General features: G+C 38.7%; 1 protein-coding gene across 1 annotated transcript in view; it reads right to left on the reverse strand.

The window, feature by feature from the left end:
- Window positions 1-258: 258 nt before the first annotated feature.
- DYNC2LI1 (dynein cytoplasmic 2 light intermediate chain 1) overlaps window positions 259-17,248 on the reverse strand; it is a 56,159-nt gene continuing 39,169 nt past the window's right edge. The window contains exons 8-13 of the mRNA XM_042442713.1: window positions 16,899-16,976; window positions 14,393-14,469; window positions 11,625-11,695; window positions 11,094-11,191; window positions 9,795-9,887; window positions 259-866 (exon numbers count right to left, since the gene is read on the reverse strand). Coding sequence (XP_042298647.1) covers window positions 804-866; window positions 9,795-9,887; window positions 11,094-11,191; window positions 11,625-11,695; window positions 14,393-14,469; window positions 16,899-16,976 — 480 coding nt within the window. The 3' untranslated portion in view covers window positions 259-803. The remainder of the gene's footprint in view (window positions 867-9,794; window positions 9,888-11,093; window positions 11,192-11,624; window positions 11,696-14,392; window positions 14,470-16,898; window positions 16,977-17,248) is intronic.

Raw genomic sequence — 17,248 nt, forward strand, 5'->3', positions numbered from 1 at the left:
ATGCCTGAATATGTTTGCACTGTGGATGAGTGGGCAATGCTTGGAGGTGTTGGATATCACCTTATATAAGTGTGTAAATACTACAAGTACTGCCATAATCAAGAGGCATTCAACAGTAATGTCCCAATAAATTTTTGGCCATTGTGTTTTAATTTCCAGATTAATCTCATTTCCCCCCCCCCCCCCAAAAAAAAAATTGTGTTTGGAACAAATATTAAGTCTCATGAATGAAAAAAGAAAGAAGCTGTGGATACTTTGTAATAAAAAAATCTTTATTTAAAAATTACAAATTGAATTATTTGCATTATCAATTTGCCCCAATGTCTAATAAATGTAAAACAGTAAAGACAGCCTTAAACAATAATTTCCTCAGCCTTCTTTTATTATCAGTAAAAAACAGATCTATGAATACTTTAGGTTCAAAGATATCCACCATAAAGAATTTTGATAATTAAAGTTACAGTCCAATAGGCCATGTTTTCCAATACCGTAGTGTAAATAAAACTATCTTTTAACATGCGACAAAATATGGATGTGCCTGTCCTAACTGGAAAAATATTACACCACCATTTTATAAAGCTCAGATCAGCTAATGCATACAGACCTGCTTTTTTGACATTAAATGCCAGATCTGAGTTCTACTGATGAGTTTCATTAATTTACTTAGTTTGTTAGTAACAACAATAAGTATACTTCTGATGAACCAGTGAAATTTATTTTGTACATAAAACTTACACAAACCAACTTAAATGCACAAAACATAACAACAAAGTTGAACTCTGGTTGAGACATACAATTTTCAGTCAAGAGTCAAAATCCATTTCTTTCCAGGTTTTAGAGGCATTTTTCTTGTACTGTTCTAGTTCCTGCAACAGAAACATACGTACTAAAAAAATCATAACATTACATTAAGACTCAAAACATAGCCAACTACATACTTAATATGAGAACATTATAGCTGCATTCAAATATTCATTTTTAGATCATATGAATGATCTAGTTCTATGTCCTACTGATTTTGTTCAGTTCTACATAGGGGGGGCTACTGTATATACTCCTGTATAAGTCTAGAAATTTTAGTCAAAACACTGAACCTCCCCCCTAAAAAAAAAAACCTGGGTCACCTCATCCATGATTTAACGTAATTACTGTATCTTAATTCTTACCATAAAAAAAGAAACCATCCTCTTCTCTGAGTGGAAAAAAGTAAGTGCTCTTTCCATTCTGGGAGAACCTAAAATAACCACTGACCCCCGCTATTCTCTCAACCACACAGTGCTTCTGGCCATTTTCAATACCTGGGTGGTAAAACAGTGGCAGTGGCAGCAGCTTTTTGGTGCTTTCCCTCAACAGAATGCCAAGAGGAAATTTGAGCTTCTTTTAGGTTCTCCCAGGCTGGACTAAGCTCTCGCCTTTCACTACTCTACTCAGAGAAGGGGTTTGTACCTTTTTTTTTGATAAGCATTAATACTGTACTTTAGGTCTAATCCCCTATATCCTTTTTGACATGTTAACATTTCCTTAGCCCTGCCTACACCTGGCCATCTCTCCATACATTGCACAGCCAACGTTTACCATAGTTCCCTCCTTATCAGTTGCTTGCTGGGATTTTGTAAGCTCTTTGACATTGTTTTCCTTTACTTGATTCTTTACACCCTTTGTTACGTGCCCTTAAGTTTTACTTCAACTTATCCATGGGCCATATCAAAATCCATAATTCTTGTGCGACCTGGAAAGGCAGAAGTGATTTGCATGTGTATTGTTTTGTTGCTAATGGCAGGCCTCAGGGTGGGAGGGTCTGCAAAAGAGGATTAGTGTCTCCTTGATAGCACTCATTGTCTGCTGGGAGATTTCTCATTTGCATTTGTTGAGTCTTTATCTTGCTATTTTTCAGGACTGATAGCCAAACTTTGTTTACTTTAAGGGTTTCCTCTTTCCTGTTGAAATTGTCCAGGTGTTTGTGGATTTCAATGGCTTCCCTGTGCATCCTGACATAGTAGTTGTTGTCGTATGATATTGTAATTTAAAAGTATAATTTTAATTGTGCCAGTTGTTTATGTCACAGCTAATATCATTATATTCAGTGACATATGGGAACTACAATTTATGAGCAATAGCAATAGCAAGTACATTTCTATAATGCTTATCGGTGAACTAGCACTCCCTAAGTGGTTTACAACAAGCTGGGTACTCATCTTACCAACCTACGAAAGGACAGAAGGCTGAGTCTACCTTGGAGCCCCTGGGATTGAACTCACAACATTGTGGCTGCAGTACCAGCATTTAACCACTGTGCCTCCAGTACAAAAAACATGACAAAGGATTCTATATGGTGTGGTATAGGAAGAGATAATAGAATCATAGAATCATAGAGTTGGAAGAGACCTCAAGAGTCATCCAGTCCAACCCTATGCCATGCAGGAAGACACAATCAAGACACCCCTGAGAGATGGCCATCCAGCCTCTGTTTAAAAATCTCCAAAGAAGAAGACTTCACCACTCTCTGAGGAAGTGTGTTCCACTGTTGAATAGCTCTTATTATCAGGAAGTTCTTCCTAATGTTGAGGTGAAATCTCTTTTCCTGTAGTTTGAATCCAATGCTCCATGTTCTATTCTCTGGAGCAGCAAAAAACAAACTTGCCCTATCTTCAATATGATACCCCTTCAAATATTGACTACCATATCATGTCTTAACTGTCTCTTCTCAAGGCTAAACATACCCAGCTCCAAGGTCAAATGATCTGCTAACAGTAGCCCAAAGTACAGTCCAAAGAGTGGCCAAACGGTCCGAGGTCAAAAATCCGAAGTATATAAAAGCCTAGAGAGTTTGGAGAAGTGATTCCACAAACAGTTCTCTTGAGCTGCTAGCGCAGCAGAGGAAGAGAACTGGAGAGGCGCAGGACACATGGGGGTTATATTGGGATGGGCAAAGCTACCCCAAAAAGTTGCAAACTAAGCCTAGTGATTTCAGAAGTTTCCAAGCTAAACTGCACAGGCGCAGAAAAACTCATTTGTGTGATTTGCCAAGACCATGAAGAAGAACTTAACCTTCTCTTCTCAAGGCTAAACATATCCAGCTCCCTAAGTCTCTCCTCATAAAGCATGGTTTCCAGACCCTTCACCATTCTCGTCACCCTCCTCTGGACACGTTCCAACTTGTCACCATCCTTTTTGAATTGTGGTGCCCAGAACTGGACACAGTATTCCAGGTGAGCTCTGACCAAAGCAGAATAGAGTGGCACTATTTCTTTCCTTGAGCTAGACATTATACCTCTATAGTGTCAATGGGGGTGATGGTGACACCATGAGTTACCACACTGGGTAATACCAATGCTTGAGACACCACTGCTGAGCAGCAGCAACCCACTCCCACCAGTGGCCACAGTGTAGTGTCTTGCCTCCCATTCCTACCTACTGCCCTGTCCTTCACTGCTTGGCCCAGAAAGAAGCACAGGGCAGGAGGGAAGGAAGGGCAAAGCAGGCACTGGTGGACCAAGCATCAGGGAAAAGTGCTGTTGCTGCCCAATAGCTCCTTCTGGGTCCCAAATAAATCTTGCCATAAAAACCCTATGTCACAAGTCAGAGTTGACATGAAAGCATGTAACAACAAAACACAGCCAACATGAAGAATTAGTGTCACAGGACAAATAGTACATAAAATCAGTACATATGAAAATGGAATAAAAACATAAAATATGGCACATTGAAACAATGTATGAAAGATAAACCCAAAGACCCAAGGGAAAAAACTTGCTAGGAATATTTCAGCAATATCTGTAATCTTAATTATGAATGTGTTGTAAAAGAAATTCAGGCTGCAACACACAGAGAATTAGCCATGATTAAAGCAGCTATCATGAAACCTTTCATAACACTCAACAAACAGCAGTTTTATCTTTTAATTTCATACTGGAAGTGTCCTATGAGCTATTCTAATACTGAGACCTACTGCAAAATTACTGGAGTCTGTTATTCTAATTGCATCTATATCTACTACTTGCAGTTTCAAAGAGCAATTATTGAGATGCTACTATACTAAACAATTATATTACCTTGCTCTCAAGTACAATCTAGAGCTCCTGATCTCTCAAGTCTACGTCAACATAGACTTTGTTTGCAAAGTGGAATCTCTAAGTATAAAGGCATTTATCTATGAACAATGAAATGCTCTTGTATTCATATCTGTTTGTGAGCTTCCAAGTGACTGGCTAGCTACTGCTGGAAACAAATATTGATTTATACCGACCCTTGATCTGACAGACGTCTTCTTATGTTGTAATTATGGGCAAGATCTACACCTCCTCACAAATGATCAGTGCTACAGCTTTTGGAGTGGGTGAAGTGCTTGAATTCAGTCGCTTGTGCCCAAACAGCTGAATGGGTTTCTCAGAGATCACAGTGCTGACCATTTATCTGTGCTATTAGGATCACCACCACTAAAAGCTCCTCCCCCGTCACCTCTTCGTGCATGAATCAAGAAGAGTCCAGAAGCTTCATTTAATGTCTGGTTTATCACTACACAAGTTCTTTGTTTATGCATGTGTGATATGCTGATGCACCCCAGAAGAAGTAATGGGATGCATCGCTGGCACAAGCCCCATTACTTCTAATGGGACTTGAGCGTATGCGTTTTTTCCCTTACACGGAGGGGTCCGGAACAGATCTCCTGCATAAGGGAAGGGACAACTGTATCTAAAAATATATTATCTACACAGAACGAAGAAACTATTTGCCTCACTGATATCCCTAAGAAAAATATGAATATAGGAATATTTCAGTTAACAAAGCTCTGACAAAAAAGCTGCTTTTTACAAAGTCTTTTTTTATGTCCATCTAATCTCTCCTTATCTTCTGCCCCAACTGGCAGTTTTGTAGCAGCATTGGCACTGGGAGGATGATAAAAGAAAGCTGATGAAACATAGATTTTTTCACAGTGTGTCTGCAGGAAACAATGCCATAAACCTTAAGCTGGGAAAGAATGGGATTCTGCTCTAGCAGATCCTACTGTAGCCTTGTGTGCATACATACAACAGGCAAGGTAGCAGCACCTGCTTCCAGAATCCCTTGCTCTGTATACATACTTATTTAATTAACATCCCACCTTCTTCCCAACATGGGTTCCAAGGTGGCATATAATCCTATAAAAAGCACAACATAACTTTAAAAACTCTTAACAGAAAAATTAAAACACAATTAAACTAAACTTTCATTTAAAAAAACAGAAATTAAAAGTGCAAGTTAAAAACAGTTTTAAAGTACACACAAAGCATGATAAAATAGGAGCAACAGTCCCTATTAAAAGCTTCATCAGCCACAACATAATAAAAACCAAATGCCGCCATAACTAAAAAGCTCTTTATCTGGCACAGGAAACACACTAGGAAGGGAGCCAAACAGACCTCCCAAGGGAGGGAGTTATTGGAACAATGAAACAGAGAGAAAAGGGAAGACCAAACAAACCTGCCCCATCAGGTCCCCACACAAGTTAAAAAAAGATAGTTCTGTAAGTTTGGCCACTAAAGTGAAACTCATAAGAAAAGTGGAAGCTGGTAAAAGAAAAAAAAAATCATCCTTGATGTATTTTGGAAGAAGTGTTCAAGTGGTCTTCAGAAGGTTCAAAATGTTTTTGTTTATCTATGCAAGATTTACCCAACCTGTTTGTTTTTTCCCATGCATAATGTTAATATTGAATTTAAAAATTTACTGAACCATGCTGAATGGCTTTCTTTTTTGCAGTGTAGGAACCTATTCTTATTCTTTCCATGGTACCATCAGTACCAGATTTTCTGTTAAAGAAGTAATGCCCAGGAACACATCTACTTCATTAACTGAGGTATATCTGTATACCTTCAGTATATTTCAGAATGATGCCCTTCTACATGTTTTGTGAAACAGAACCTGTGGTAGATCACCACAATAAAGGTCCGTATAAACACTAATGGTTCACCACATGCCAGGAAAAAAATTATTTGATGTGCTACTCTTATGAAGGCTTAGCTAGAAATGGAGAGTCTTGTTAGAGTTTGCAGATGTGTGGTTTCTAGTGTCAGCCGCAATGTGAGAAGTGTATTAAAATCTAGAGATAGTCATTTTGAGTCAAAAAGAACAACATGAAATGATCAGGGGAAAATGCACAAAATAAAAAGCTACTATGCATGAATACCTTCAAGAAACAGAAATACAAGCATTATGTTTGACAGTATACCTTTAACATAAATGCTCCTTTCTGTATAAATGCTTTATCTTTAAAAGAATGTATGGAACAAAGGACTACAAAAAAGGAAAAAAGATTAGCATTCTGAAGCATTTAATACTTATTCTTAAGATAAGGGCCAATTCGCTCTCAATTTTCATATAATTATGGGAAATCCTAATGCATTTAAAAACTGAATGTAGCCAGGGAATTGTTTTCTTACAGATGTACACAGGGTTATCTTACAGCTTTTAAGATCAAATGAAATACAAAAATCCCAAAATGTTTTCATAAAAGCCAGTTCAAATGTTACAATAATCTTATAATAACTGAACTTCAAGATGGAAATTTTAGGGAAATAACTGCAGATAATTTTCTTTTGACAGAACTTGTCTATTACCGATTTTTTTCTGCAACAGTACCACCAACAAAAGCTATAGCAACTTCCAATGGCATCAATAAAGATGAAAAAGATAAAAGAAATGAGCACTGAAACTAAGAAACACTCAGAAAAAGATTAATTTTCAATATGATTTAATCAATTTTCACTTGTGGGCTATTTTAGTTACTAAAAAAACCCATCCATAACCATAACTTTGGTATGACTGCACATCAAAAATATATAGAGACAGCAATTAAACAACATTCTATTTTGACTGACAGATTAAAATAAATTCAATAAAATGTCTTAGTCATTAATTAGATGTCACTTTTAAACCACAAAAAATAAATTAAGCTCAGATTAATTTTCCATTTTGGCTTAAAATTGAAATACTTGGTGAGGTAACTCTAGGTTAATGCCCTGGAATAAACCTGTAATGTTAAATGTATTTGTAGGTGTACTAGGAGCAATCTGAAGTATTATTTAATTGTATCTTATTTCAGGGCAATAAATAAATATTATAAAACTGTAACGTCAATAAGATAATAGTTTGGCTCAGTACTAACAGCATGGTCACTGAAATGCACTTAAGTAACCTCAAATGTACAGTGCCTCTCTTGAGAATCAAGTTCTACAGAAAATATGGGTTACTTTAGATTAAAAATGGGGCCATGCCATTTTGCAGCATTACCTTTCACCCTTAAGAAGGAACAGTCCAGAAAATGATCCTAGAGATAACCACTAAAGGTCACACACAAAGTTCTTCCACGTCGCCACAATTTTTAAAAGCTGTTAACCTGGCCTACTTTACAGTAGAAATGTATTACTTTAGGAAATGTCCCTTACAACCAGTGAAATACATTATGGAACATTTAAAAAAATGTTGTTCATGTACAAAAAAAGTTGCTCAAACATACAGACAACAAACAGTGCATGGCCTAAATCCAATGCAAGGCTGTTGCTGTGGGCCAGTGTGATGAAAATCCCATTCCATTCCCACCCTGCAGCTCTTGGAAGGTATCTGAAAAGCATTTCCAGACAATCTCTTGAGCCCTTGAGCTGGGTCTGAGGATGCAAGGAGGAGTAATTTGCTGGAGAAGGGGTTACCTCAGTCTGGTCAGCAGGGCAGGTAAAATAAAACTGACTGAGAAGGGGAGAGGAGTCTAAACTGAATAAATGGAAAGGAATGTTGAGTCCTGCCTTGCAGTTGGCGCATGGAGTAAAACCCAAAAGCAGTAGATTGCTCCACTTGCCATCCTGAGAAAAGGAGATCTCCTCTCTTCACAAATTAAGTACTGCAGCCTTATTATGTTAATAATTGTTCAGTTGTAGTTTTTACAGCAGTCAAATAATGGTGGAACTCAAGCCACTGACATTTTGCACAACTTTGTGAAAAAATAAAAAGAATAGATGAGCAAGATTGTAAGCTTTTAAATATTAAATATGAGAGATTAGTCATGTGTCAATTCCATAGAAATCAATGGAATAAGTTAGTCATGGCCATGCCCCAATCTCTGAATGTAGTGTAGACTCACTACAAACCTGTGCCATTCTCTGCCCGATGACAATGGAAGGAGATAAGGTAAGTATATCACTATGTCTCTATAGTCTAGCATGAAATGATTACATCCTCTGCTGAAGTCCATTGGGGACCTCAGGAGGTCTCAGTAGAGGATGTAATCATTTTGTATCTGGCTGCAGGGCCACAGCTGAATGGTTCTCCGATTCCCTCCCTGCTCTCCACTAAGCATGGTATGGAGGATGGGGGACACGCTACAGTGACTCTACAAATGATCTCGGGGGGGGGGGGGGGGGAAAACCAACCTCCTAATTGGCCAAAAGGAAATATATGCACACATATATTTGACTTATGCTTGTGCATGCCACTGACAGGATGCCAGCCAAAGCTTGATTGATGCTGGGTTCCACCAACTGAAAGATGAGAGTGCTAAAAAACTTCCAATGCTACATATAAAGAGTATCAACAAATAGTACAATTAATAACCAAATAACATTACAAAATCCAGCAGAAATGATTGTATCCAGCACTATCAGTTCATTTAAGTGATCTTTGCTGATTCAGAAATATTCGCCCTTAGATAACGTTCACACTCATCAGAACATTTCTGAAGCAATAACTAAGAGACAACCATTTATTTGGAGATGAGGGTCTGATGCCAACTACCTCTTCTCTCTACTGAAACAAAAATAGCACTACAAGCATTATTAAAGGCATGCCTGCAGAACTGGTAACCAAACTGTGGCAGGATTAGCTCTTAACAAACTTGACAGTTCCAGGCATGCAGCAAAGTTTTAACAAGCTTCTGGATGGCCCCTATATCTAATTGGTGGGCGCCATTGGGCATGTTCTTGTTATGTGCCCTCAAGTTTATTGTGATTTATGGTGACCCTGGTTTTCTGGCAAAATATATTCAGAGGAGGTTTATCAATGCCTTCTTCTAAGGATGTGAGAGTGTGATTTGCCCAGGGACACCTAGTAGGCTTTTCTAGCTAAACAGGGATTTGAACCTTGGTTTCCTGGAGACCTAGTCCAGTACACAAAACCAAACAATCACATTGGTTCTGCATGATTGAGAATGACTGGTAACAAATTATACAGTTCTTATAAATCAAGTTAATGTAATAGAGAAGTAATATTCTGCACATGGTTTTCACTCAATATAGGTCTGAAAAATAGGGCCAAAAGAACCAACTTCAGACTGATCTGGGTCTGTGACATTCAGATGTCACACACACCCCGGATTGAGCCAAAACTGCACCATGGCCACCTATGGCGGCCCAAATCCAGCCACCAAAAAAAAGCGCTCCTTGTCAGCAGTCCATTGTAGACCATGGTGGCCTCTGGTCCTGTTCCACTCAGGGCACATTCCTGGCTGGAGCAGCCAGAGGCACCCATCTGCTTGAGACCTAGTCTTCTCCTGTTATAGACTAACTGGGCTTATTTCTTCACACTACTCCACTGTACAAAGGGCGTTGACATTTTTATGACATTTATTTCTATAATAAGCATATCAGACTGACAAATGGTGATTTGTCCAAGGCCACTGAGCAAACTTTATGGCTGAAAGGGGATCTAAAGCTTTAAAAGGCTCCAAAGTTCAAGGACTGGGCAGATCTATGGTGTATGAGTGATGATGGTGCATTCCTCCCAGGTTTCATTACAACAGTATAAAAAATAGCAGCTGCAGAGTGACATACCTGGTTCTTCTGACCTCGCATAGCATCAACTTCATATTCAGCATACTGTGGATCCTGACCAGGGTCAATGACTTCTTTCAAAACACCGATACTCTGAAATGTGCAGATAAAATAGTAAAATACAGTCTTCTCCTCCCTGCACCACAACAATTTAGGCTTATCTTGGACTATCTCTGAAGCTGGGTGGGGATAATTTTTCAACCAACCAACCATATTCCTCACAGCCAGGTAGAGTTCATGCCAATCTCTCACATGTGTGTGTGTTTTTTCAAGTCACCTATTGACCTATGGCAACTCGATGAATTTCATGGGTTTTCTTACACACACATATTCATTCCAACTCCTCCTTTATACATATCCACACATAAACATACATGCATCTTCATTTATACATTCAGGTATGCTTCAGTTAACAAAACCTCAGACAAAAGCTTGATTTGTTTCCTACAGTATTTGCTTTCTCTTCCTCAGTGTATGCCATGAAAAGACAGCAGGCACCCAGGCAGCACCACAAGAAGGAGTGCAGCTGAAAATCAAGGGCTGTAGTTTGGGTGGACAGAGCATGTGGGCCATGTTTGGCTTATGGAGCAACATCCATACCCTGGAGTTTGCTTCTCTACCTTCAATGAGCCAAAGACAATAATCTCCACCAGTACAGAGGATGGATTTAACAATTCTGTGTCCTCTGCCATAACTTGTCAGAAGGAACCATGTGAGACAGCAACCCAACTAGGATTCATGGTTGTGCCAAGTGTATAAACTGTTGTTTCCACATGGCGGCTGAATATACGTTCCTGAATATAAGTCCTGACCCCCTGGAAAGAAAAGGTCTGTTCAGGCAATTGGCAAGTGATATAATTCTGGCTATTTTTGTGAATCATCCAGCAGGGTCACGTTTCCAAAGGTATATGTAAGCTTGTTGTTGTATGCTTCAAGTAACTTCTGATTTGTGGCAACCCAATGGCAAATCTATCATGGGGTTTTCTTGGTAGAATTTATTCAGAGGGGATTTGATATTGCCTTCCCCTGAGACTGAGAGAGTGTGACTTGCCCAAGGTCCCCAAGCAGGGATGTGATCCCTCATCTCCCAGTGTCCTAGAGTCCAACACTCAAACCACTACACCACATTGGCTCTCAATCACTAAACAATTTGGGATTGGACTTGAGCCTTACTGAAATAAACAGAACTTTCAGAACACTTAACTTGATCCAAAACTCCAATCCCTAAGTTTAACAAATACTATAATAATAATTAAGCTTTATAAAAATAAGATTTTTAAAATGAAAAAATATACATACCTTGGGTGGAAATACTTTCTCAAATACTTTCTTCCATAGATCCATAGGTGACTGGGCATGCAGTTTTCCAATATCACTGTCAGCAGCAGGTGGTGGGCCTAGTAATCATAAGAAGTGTAACTATATTCAAGCAATAATTAAAAAGAATAAGATAGGTAGTTCACTTAATATCCTCAACAAAGTGAAGAAATGAAAGCATAAAATGCCTTAATTGTGGAGAACTTTAACACTGAAGTTTCTGAGAGTTGTCACCAATTCTGTAATATTCAAGTTAAATATGAAATCTGATACACATTTTCTTGAACTTTAGAGTGAATAAACACAGGATCATGGTATAGAGAGTATGGCATATTTCATATATTCACAAACACCATTAAAATTTCCCAACCCATTTTTTCCCCAAAACTACATCCATATACATTTCATAGATGTGTCAAAGAGAGATTTTTCTTTTTATTTATTTTTTCCTCTACATTCTTTGTATTAGAGGCTTTATGCATGGTCGACATACCAGAAAAGAAAATCACCAACCTATTTGACTAAGAGAGTCCATTCCTGCTGGGATAAACAGTGGTTTATTCTGATCCAAAGACATGGATTTTCTTTTAAAATATGAAAAGAATAAGATCAATTATTATCATTGACCAGAAGCACAATCCAGCAAAAATAAGTTAACAAATATGCTGGACTAAAATAAATGGATAGATATTGTAGCATCTTTGAGACTAACTGGGATCAATGGAATTAGTGAACAGATCTAATGTATATAACCTTTGCTAGTTTGTTCCCCAAGACCTCAGTGTTTATATGCTTCCACCAGCAGATGCCCTGACAAATTTATTAATATTTTTGTCTATCACAACTAAAATTATCTTAGATTTTACTTTTATCTATTTATTTTTAATTTTTATTTAATTTATATTCTGCCTTTCTTGCAAAATGGGATCCAAGGTAGTGTGCAACCCTTTAAAAACATAAAGTAACAAAATAAAACCTCTTTATAAAGAAATCAAAACACAATTAAACGTGTATTTAAAAAATACCAGTTAAAAACAGTTTTAAAACACACACAAAACATAATAAAATAGGAACTATATCCCCACTCCATTAAAACCTGTCTTTGTCACAACATATTAAGAATCAAAAAGCTTCCCTGAATAAAAAGGTCATTACCTGCTGGTGGAAACACAAGAGGATGGGAGCTAAACAGACCTCCTAAGGAAGGTACCTAGTTCCACATCCTGGAAGCAGTCACTGAGAAGGCTCTCTCCCGTGTCCTCACCAGGCATGCCTGTGATGCGGTGTGACTGAGAGAAAGCCTTTCCCCACTGATTGTAGTGCTTGGTCAAGTCTGCACTGAAGCAAGGCTTTAAAGGTTCTCACCAGCACTCTGAATTCTGCCCAAGATACTTGTTGCTGACCATATCTATGAAGTAGCTTTAATTTGAGTGAGATAATTGGTTCATATAGTTTGGACTGCTCAGTGAGGAAGAGAGCTTGAAATAATTACTTTTCTAAGACAACAACTGCCGGAATGCAGTGGGCCCTTGTTATCTGCTACGGCTTGGTTACAGAATTTTCTACAGACACCAAAATCTGTTGATGCTCAGGTTGTGTTAAATATAATGGCACAGTGAAATGATGTTGCTTATATAAAATAGCAAAATTGGCATTTGCTTTTTGGAATGTGTATCTTGATGGAATATTTTCAAGCTCTGGATGGTTGAATCTGTGGACAAAAAATCCATAGATATGAAGGGCTGACTGTATCTCAGCCAGCAACCATGTTGGATGGGAGATTCTGGGAATTGTAGCCTGAGAAAATTTTTCAAGCACTAGCTGTGTTAGTCTCTTGCCACATAAAAAGGAAGAGGGGAGGGGGAGAAGAATGTGGCAACATCTTTAAGACTAGCTGGTTATTATTTTAGCAGGAGCTTTAGTGGATATAAACTCTTCTTCAGATGCAGTACATAGTGATGTTCAGACCACAAGATATAAAGCATTTATTTACACAACTGTGACAGTGGGAGTGAGATGTAACAGGAGCCAGAAAGAAGCCAATCTTTCCCTAAACCTCCTTGGACATGCAGTACAGGATTTAAAGGTTGCAGGAAATTACAAAGGAACACTAGAAATATAAACAGCTGAATGTGAAGTCAAAGACTTTCATGGTAGGCATCCGTCATTTTTTGTGGGGTTTTGGGGCCATGAGGCCTTCCTGATATTTAGCCAGCAGCTGTGGCTGGCATCTTCAGAGATCCCTGAAGATGCCAGCCACAGCTGCTGGCAAAACATCAGGAATAAACTCTACTAGAACACAGCCTCGTAGCCCAAAAAACCCACAAAAAAACTATAAACAAATGAATTATTTGTCAATCATAGTGACAAATTCTGATCCATTAGCAGAGGTAGAACAAGGAAATGGTTTCCTGGCACACTACATGTATTAATACGTACAAGAATCCTTGTTACTGCACATGTAATAAAAGGAATCTTCTCAGAGATTCTGAAGCCAAGGAAACTCTGATAAGCAGATTTATTGTTTTCACACATCAACAACCACTGTAAAGATCTGAAAGACCTTATCACTTCATGCAGCTCTTTGAAAATGTAGGGCAAGGGTCATGATTGGCATCTTTCTAGATCCTGTTACATTCTGTCCCATTCTCACAACTGTGTGAATACATATTATATCTTCAGCTCTGGCTATCACTCCCTACTGCATCTGAAGAAGTGGGTTTACATCCATGAAACCTCCTGATAAAATAAAGTCTTAAAGGTGTTACTACTTTCTTACCCCCCTCCCTTCCTCCTTTTTATGTAGCAAGAGACCTAAAGGTGCGACTACATTCCTTTCCATCATCCCCTCCCCTCCCCATCCTCCAATTTAGTCTGAGAAAAGTAACTTTTCCAAGTTTTAGGAAGTCTCCAGCCTTTCAGGCAGTGATCTTTTGAAACCCTTTAATCAGAGATCCTTCAAATTTATGGCTTATGACTGAATGTGGAAGACTCCAAAACACATGTTTTACCACTGAGTTAGGCAATGTATCTTCCCCATAAACACAGGCCCCTTCCCTGCAGTTGCAAAATCTTTCCCAAGATTTAAATCCTTTATATCTTACATATTACACTGCCAACAAAAACAGCACTTAGACCAACAAATCCATTTAGAATCTGCTTCCATATCCGTTTTATCGGTTTTAAAGTAGTTAGCCAAAATTCAAGACTAACAGTTGTAGATTAAACACAAGTCCTGGCAAACACTTTTGTTTAAAATATTAGGAAACTGATTAGCTTACCCTCTATCAAAGCCAAATGCTAAATGGTTAATGAATGTACGTGTTTTTAATAGTAGAGCTTCAGATTTGCTGGTGAACTGAGAACAAAATATAAAGCTTGTGTTATAGTCTTCATGGGAAGCATAATAAAATACCACTGCAAAGCCATTAAGAAGTCATAACTTGGCTGTTATCGTTAAGGGATGCATTTTCTGTGTCATGTGGTCAGCATTATATCTTTTTTGACTTTCCCACCTCAGGAGAGCAATTGTTCTCTGTAGTTTGGTGCACAACTACAAACTATAGGCATCTACCTACAGGTCTATCCCAACAACCCACTTCTTTGCTGAAAAAGGTGGAGAAATTGAAGATGAAAGTGGTAAGGAAGACTTAGGCCTGTTCCCCATGGGCAAAAAGTATGTGCTCAGCACGTATTAGGGTTACAAAAGGGCGTCCCTTCCGGATGCCCTAACCCTAGTACGTGCCAAGCACATACAAAATGGCAGCGCCCTATGCACATGGGCGCCACCATCTTGATGTCACGGATGCTTAGCGTCTGCACATCACGGCTCACTTATGATGCCGCAAGTATGCCATTGGCGCCTTGTGGCGTCATAAGCACGCCGCTAAAAGAAGCCACTTTTTGGGGCTTCTTTTTCGGCCATACGGAAGGCTCGCCATTTGGAGGCTGAAGCTTCCCCGCGGCGGAAACGGAGGCGCCGGCAAACCGTCCTTTTTGGGTGGTCTGTAAAACACCTTAAACTCTTTCTACTACTGTTCCTCTTCAACTCCCTTCCTCAGGATATTTAGGAAGCTTAGCACCAGCTTCTTTCAGCTGATAGTAAATCATAGTTTATTTTTTTACCAATACAGCAATTTTTGGTTTGCTCAAAATGTAGCTTCCCCTCCTATCAGGATTCTGATACCCAGATCACTTAGGCCCTACAATTGTAACCAATAAAGCTATGCCATTTATATTCCAATATTTTGTATCTTTGGGTTAGAAGTATACCTCATGCACCATTCACCGCTAGGCATGCACATTGTGGGCCAAAAAAAAAAAAAAGGAAAAAAAGGAGCTAATTGTTGTTTTCACGTTGATAAATTTGCCTCAATATTGCAAAGACTTGTAATGTGGTCCTGAGGTTTGAACAGTATGCAGAGCCAGAGAAAATATTTCTACTGTCAATAGCAATAGACTAGTAGCTTGAATGACAACAAAACAATGTAGCAACTCTTCATTTCCTTACAGAGGCTCCCTTGTTTAAGGCTCCAAAAGCTAATCCCTTTGCTTTGAAATATCAAGCTACAGTGGTACCCCGGGATACGAAAGCACCGCCTTACGAAATTTCCAGGATACGAAAAAATCCCATAGGAAAAAACTGTTCCGGGTTACGTTTTTTTTTTCGGCTTACGAAAAAAAAATTTGGTGCTTTTCGGCGCTTTTTCGCATGAAACGCGGCTTTCCAGCGCTAGCGCCTATGGCTTTTTCGGGTTACGAAAAAAATCGGGTTACGAACGCCGCGGCGGAACGAATTAATTTCGTAACCCGAGGCACCACTGTACTTTCTTCCCTGATACATTTTAACAATAAAGCAGCATTTCTGTATATGCATTTTCTCCACACCATGCATAACTGCACCAGCTTTTATCATGCCAATTTTAATTGTCGTTTTCTATGCCTTAAAACAGTGATGGCGAACCTATGGCACACGTGCCAGAGGTGGCACTCAGAGCCCTCTCTGTGGGCACATGTGCCGTCACCCCAGCACAGAGTTTGCCAGAGTTTGTTACTGGAAAGCCAGAGGGACACGGCACTTCAGAATAAATAAGTGAGTTTTGGGTTGCAATTTGGGCACTTGGCTTCGAAAAGGTTCACCATCACTGCCTTAAGATCTCCCAAATGTTTTAACTTCGTGCACCTTCTTCCTTGCGCTCCACAGCTGCCAATATTGAGATTAACTGGTGGAAAGCTCAGTGGTGAGAGTGATGATTCATACAAGGAAATACTATTTTACACAATGCACAGGCAAACTATAGAATTCACTATAGTTTGGTTACTTAGTGATGGCTTCTCATTAGGATAGTTTTTAAAAAGAATAAGCCAAATCCACACATCTCTCAACAGCTACTAGTCAAGATGGCTAGCAGCTATTCAGGGCTAGAAGTCATGATGGCTGTATTTTGAGTACACCTCTCAATACCATAGCTGAAGGATAGACGGAGGAAAGTGATATAGAACTCATACACTGCTTGTGACTTCTAATAAGCATCTGATCGATCACTAGGAAACAGAATCGTAATCTAGAAACCCTTTAGCCCAACCCAGTGTAGCTATTTTTTCACAGCTGTAACAGATTTGCATTAATGAGTTTTGACAGAACAAAACCAAATCTTTCACAATTTGGCATCAGTGTTTTTTCATCATGGCTACACATTCAAGTTGGCATTTACAGTAAAACCAATGGGCTTTAAAAGTAGTTAACTTTGGTTGGATCATGCCGATAATAGGTAGTAACATACTTACCACTAAAGATGCTCCATAATAATGAGAAACAAATCGAAGTGTTTTGCATATTATTTTTTTCATTTCAGAATCAAATTCCTATACAAACAAGATCAGAGATATCAGTGAATTTTTAATTAGCTATTTTTCAGGTTATGTTTTATAATTTAGCATCAACAATTCACAAACTGACAGTTTCAAGCAAGGCAAATATTCTTTCCACCTCAATACTAGTATTTATAAAATTACTGTCTACCATTTATTATTCTTCATCTCATTCATCATTTCCTCCAAAGATAAAAAGATTCAGCATTAGATCATTCAAATGTTTGAAAACAGATTTATCAAGAGACAGATTCTTTTTGTTAGTT

The sequence above is a fragment of the Sceloporus undulatus genome, chromosome 1, assembly GCF_019175285.1.
Source record: "Sceloporus undulatus isolate JIND9_A2432 ecotype Alabama chromosome 1, SceUnd_v1.1, whole genome shotgun sequence".
NCBI lineage: Eukaryota > Metazoa > Chordata > Lepidosauria > Squamata > Phrynosomatidae > Sceloporus > Sceloporus undulatus.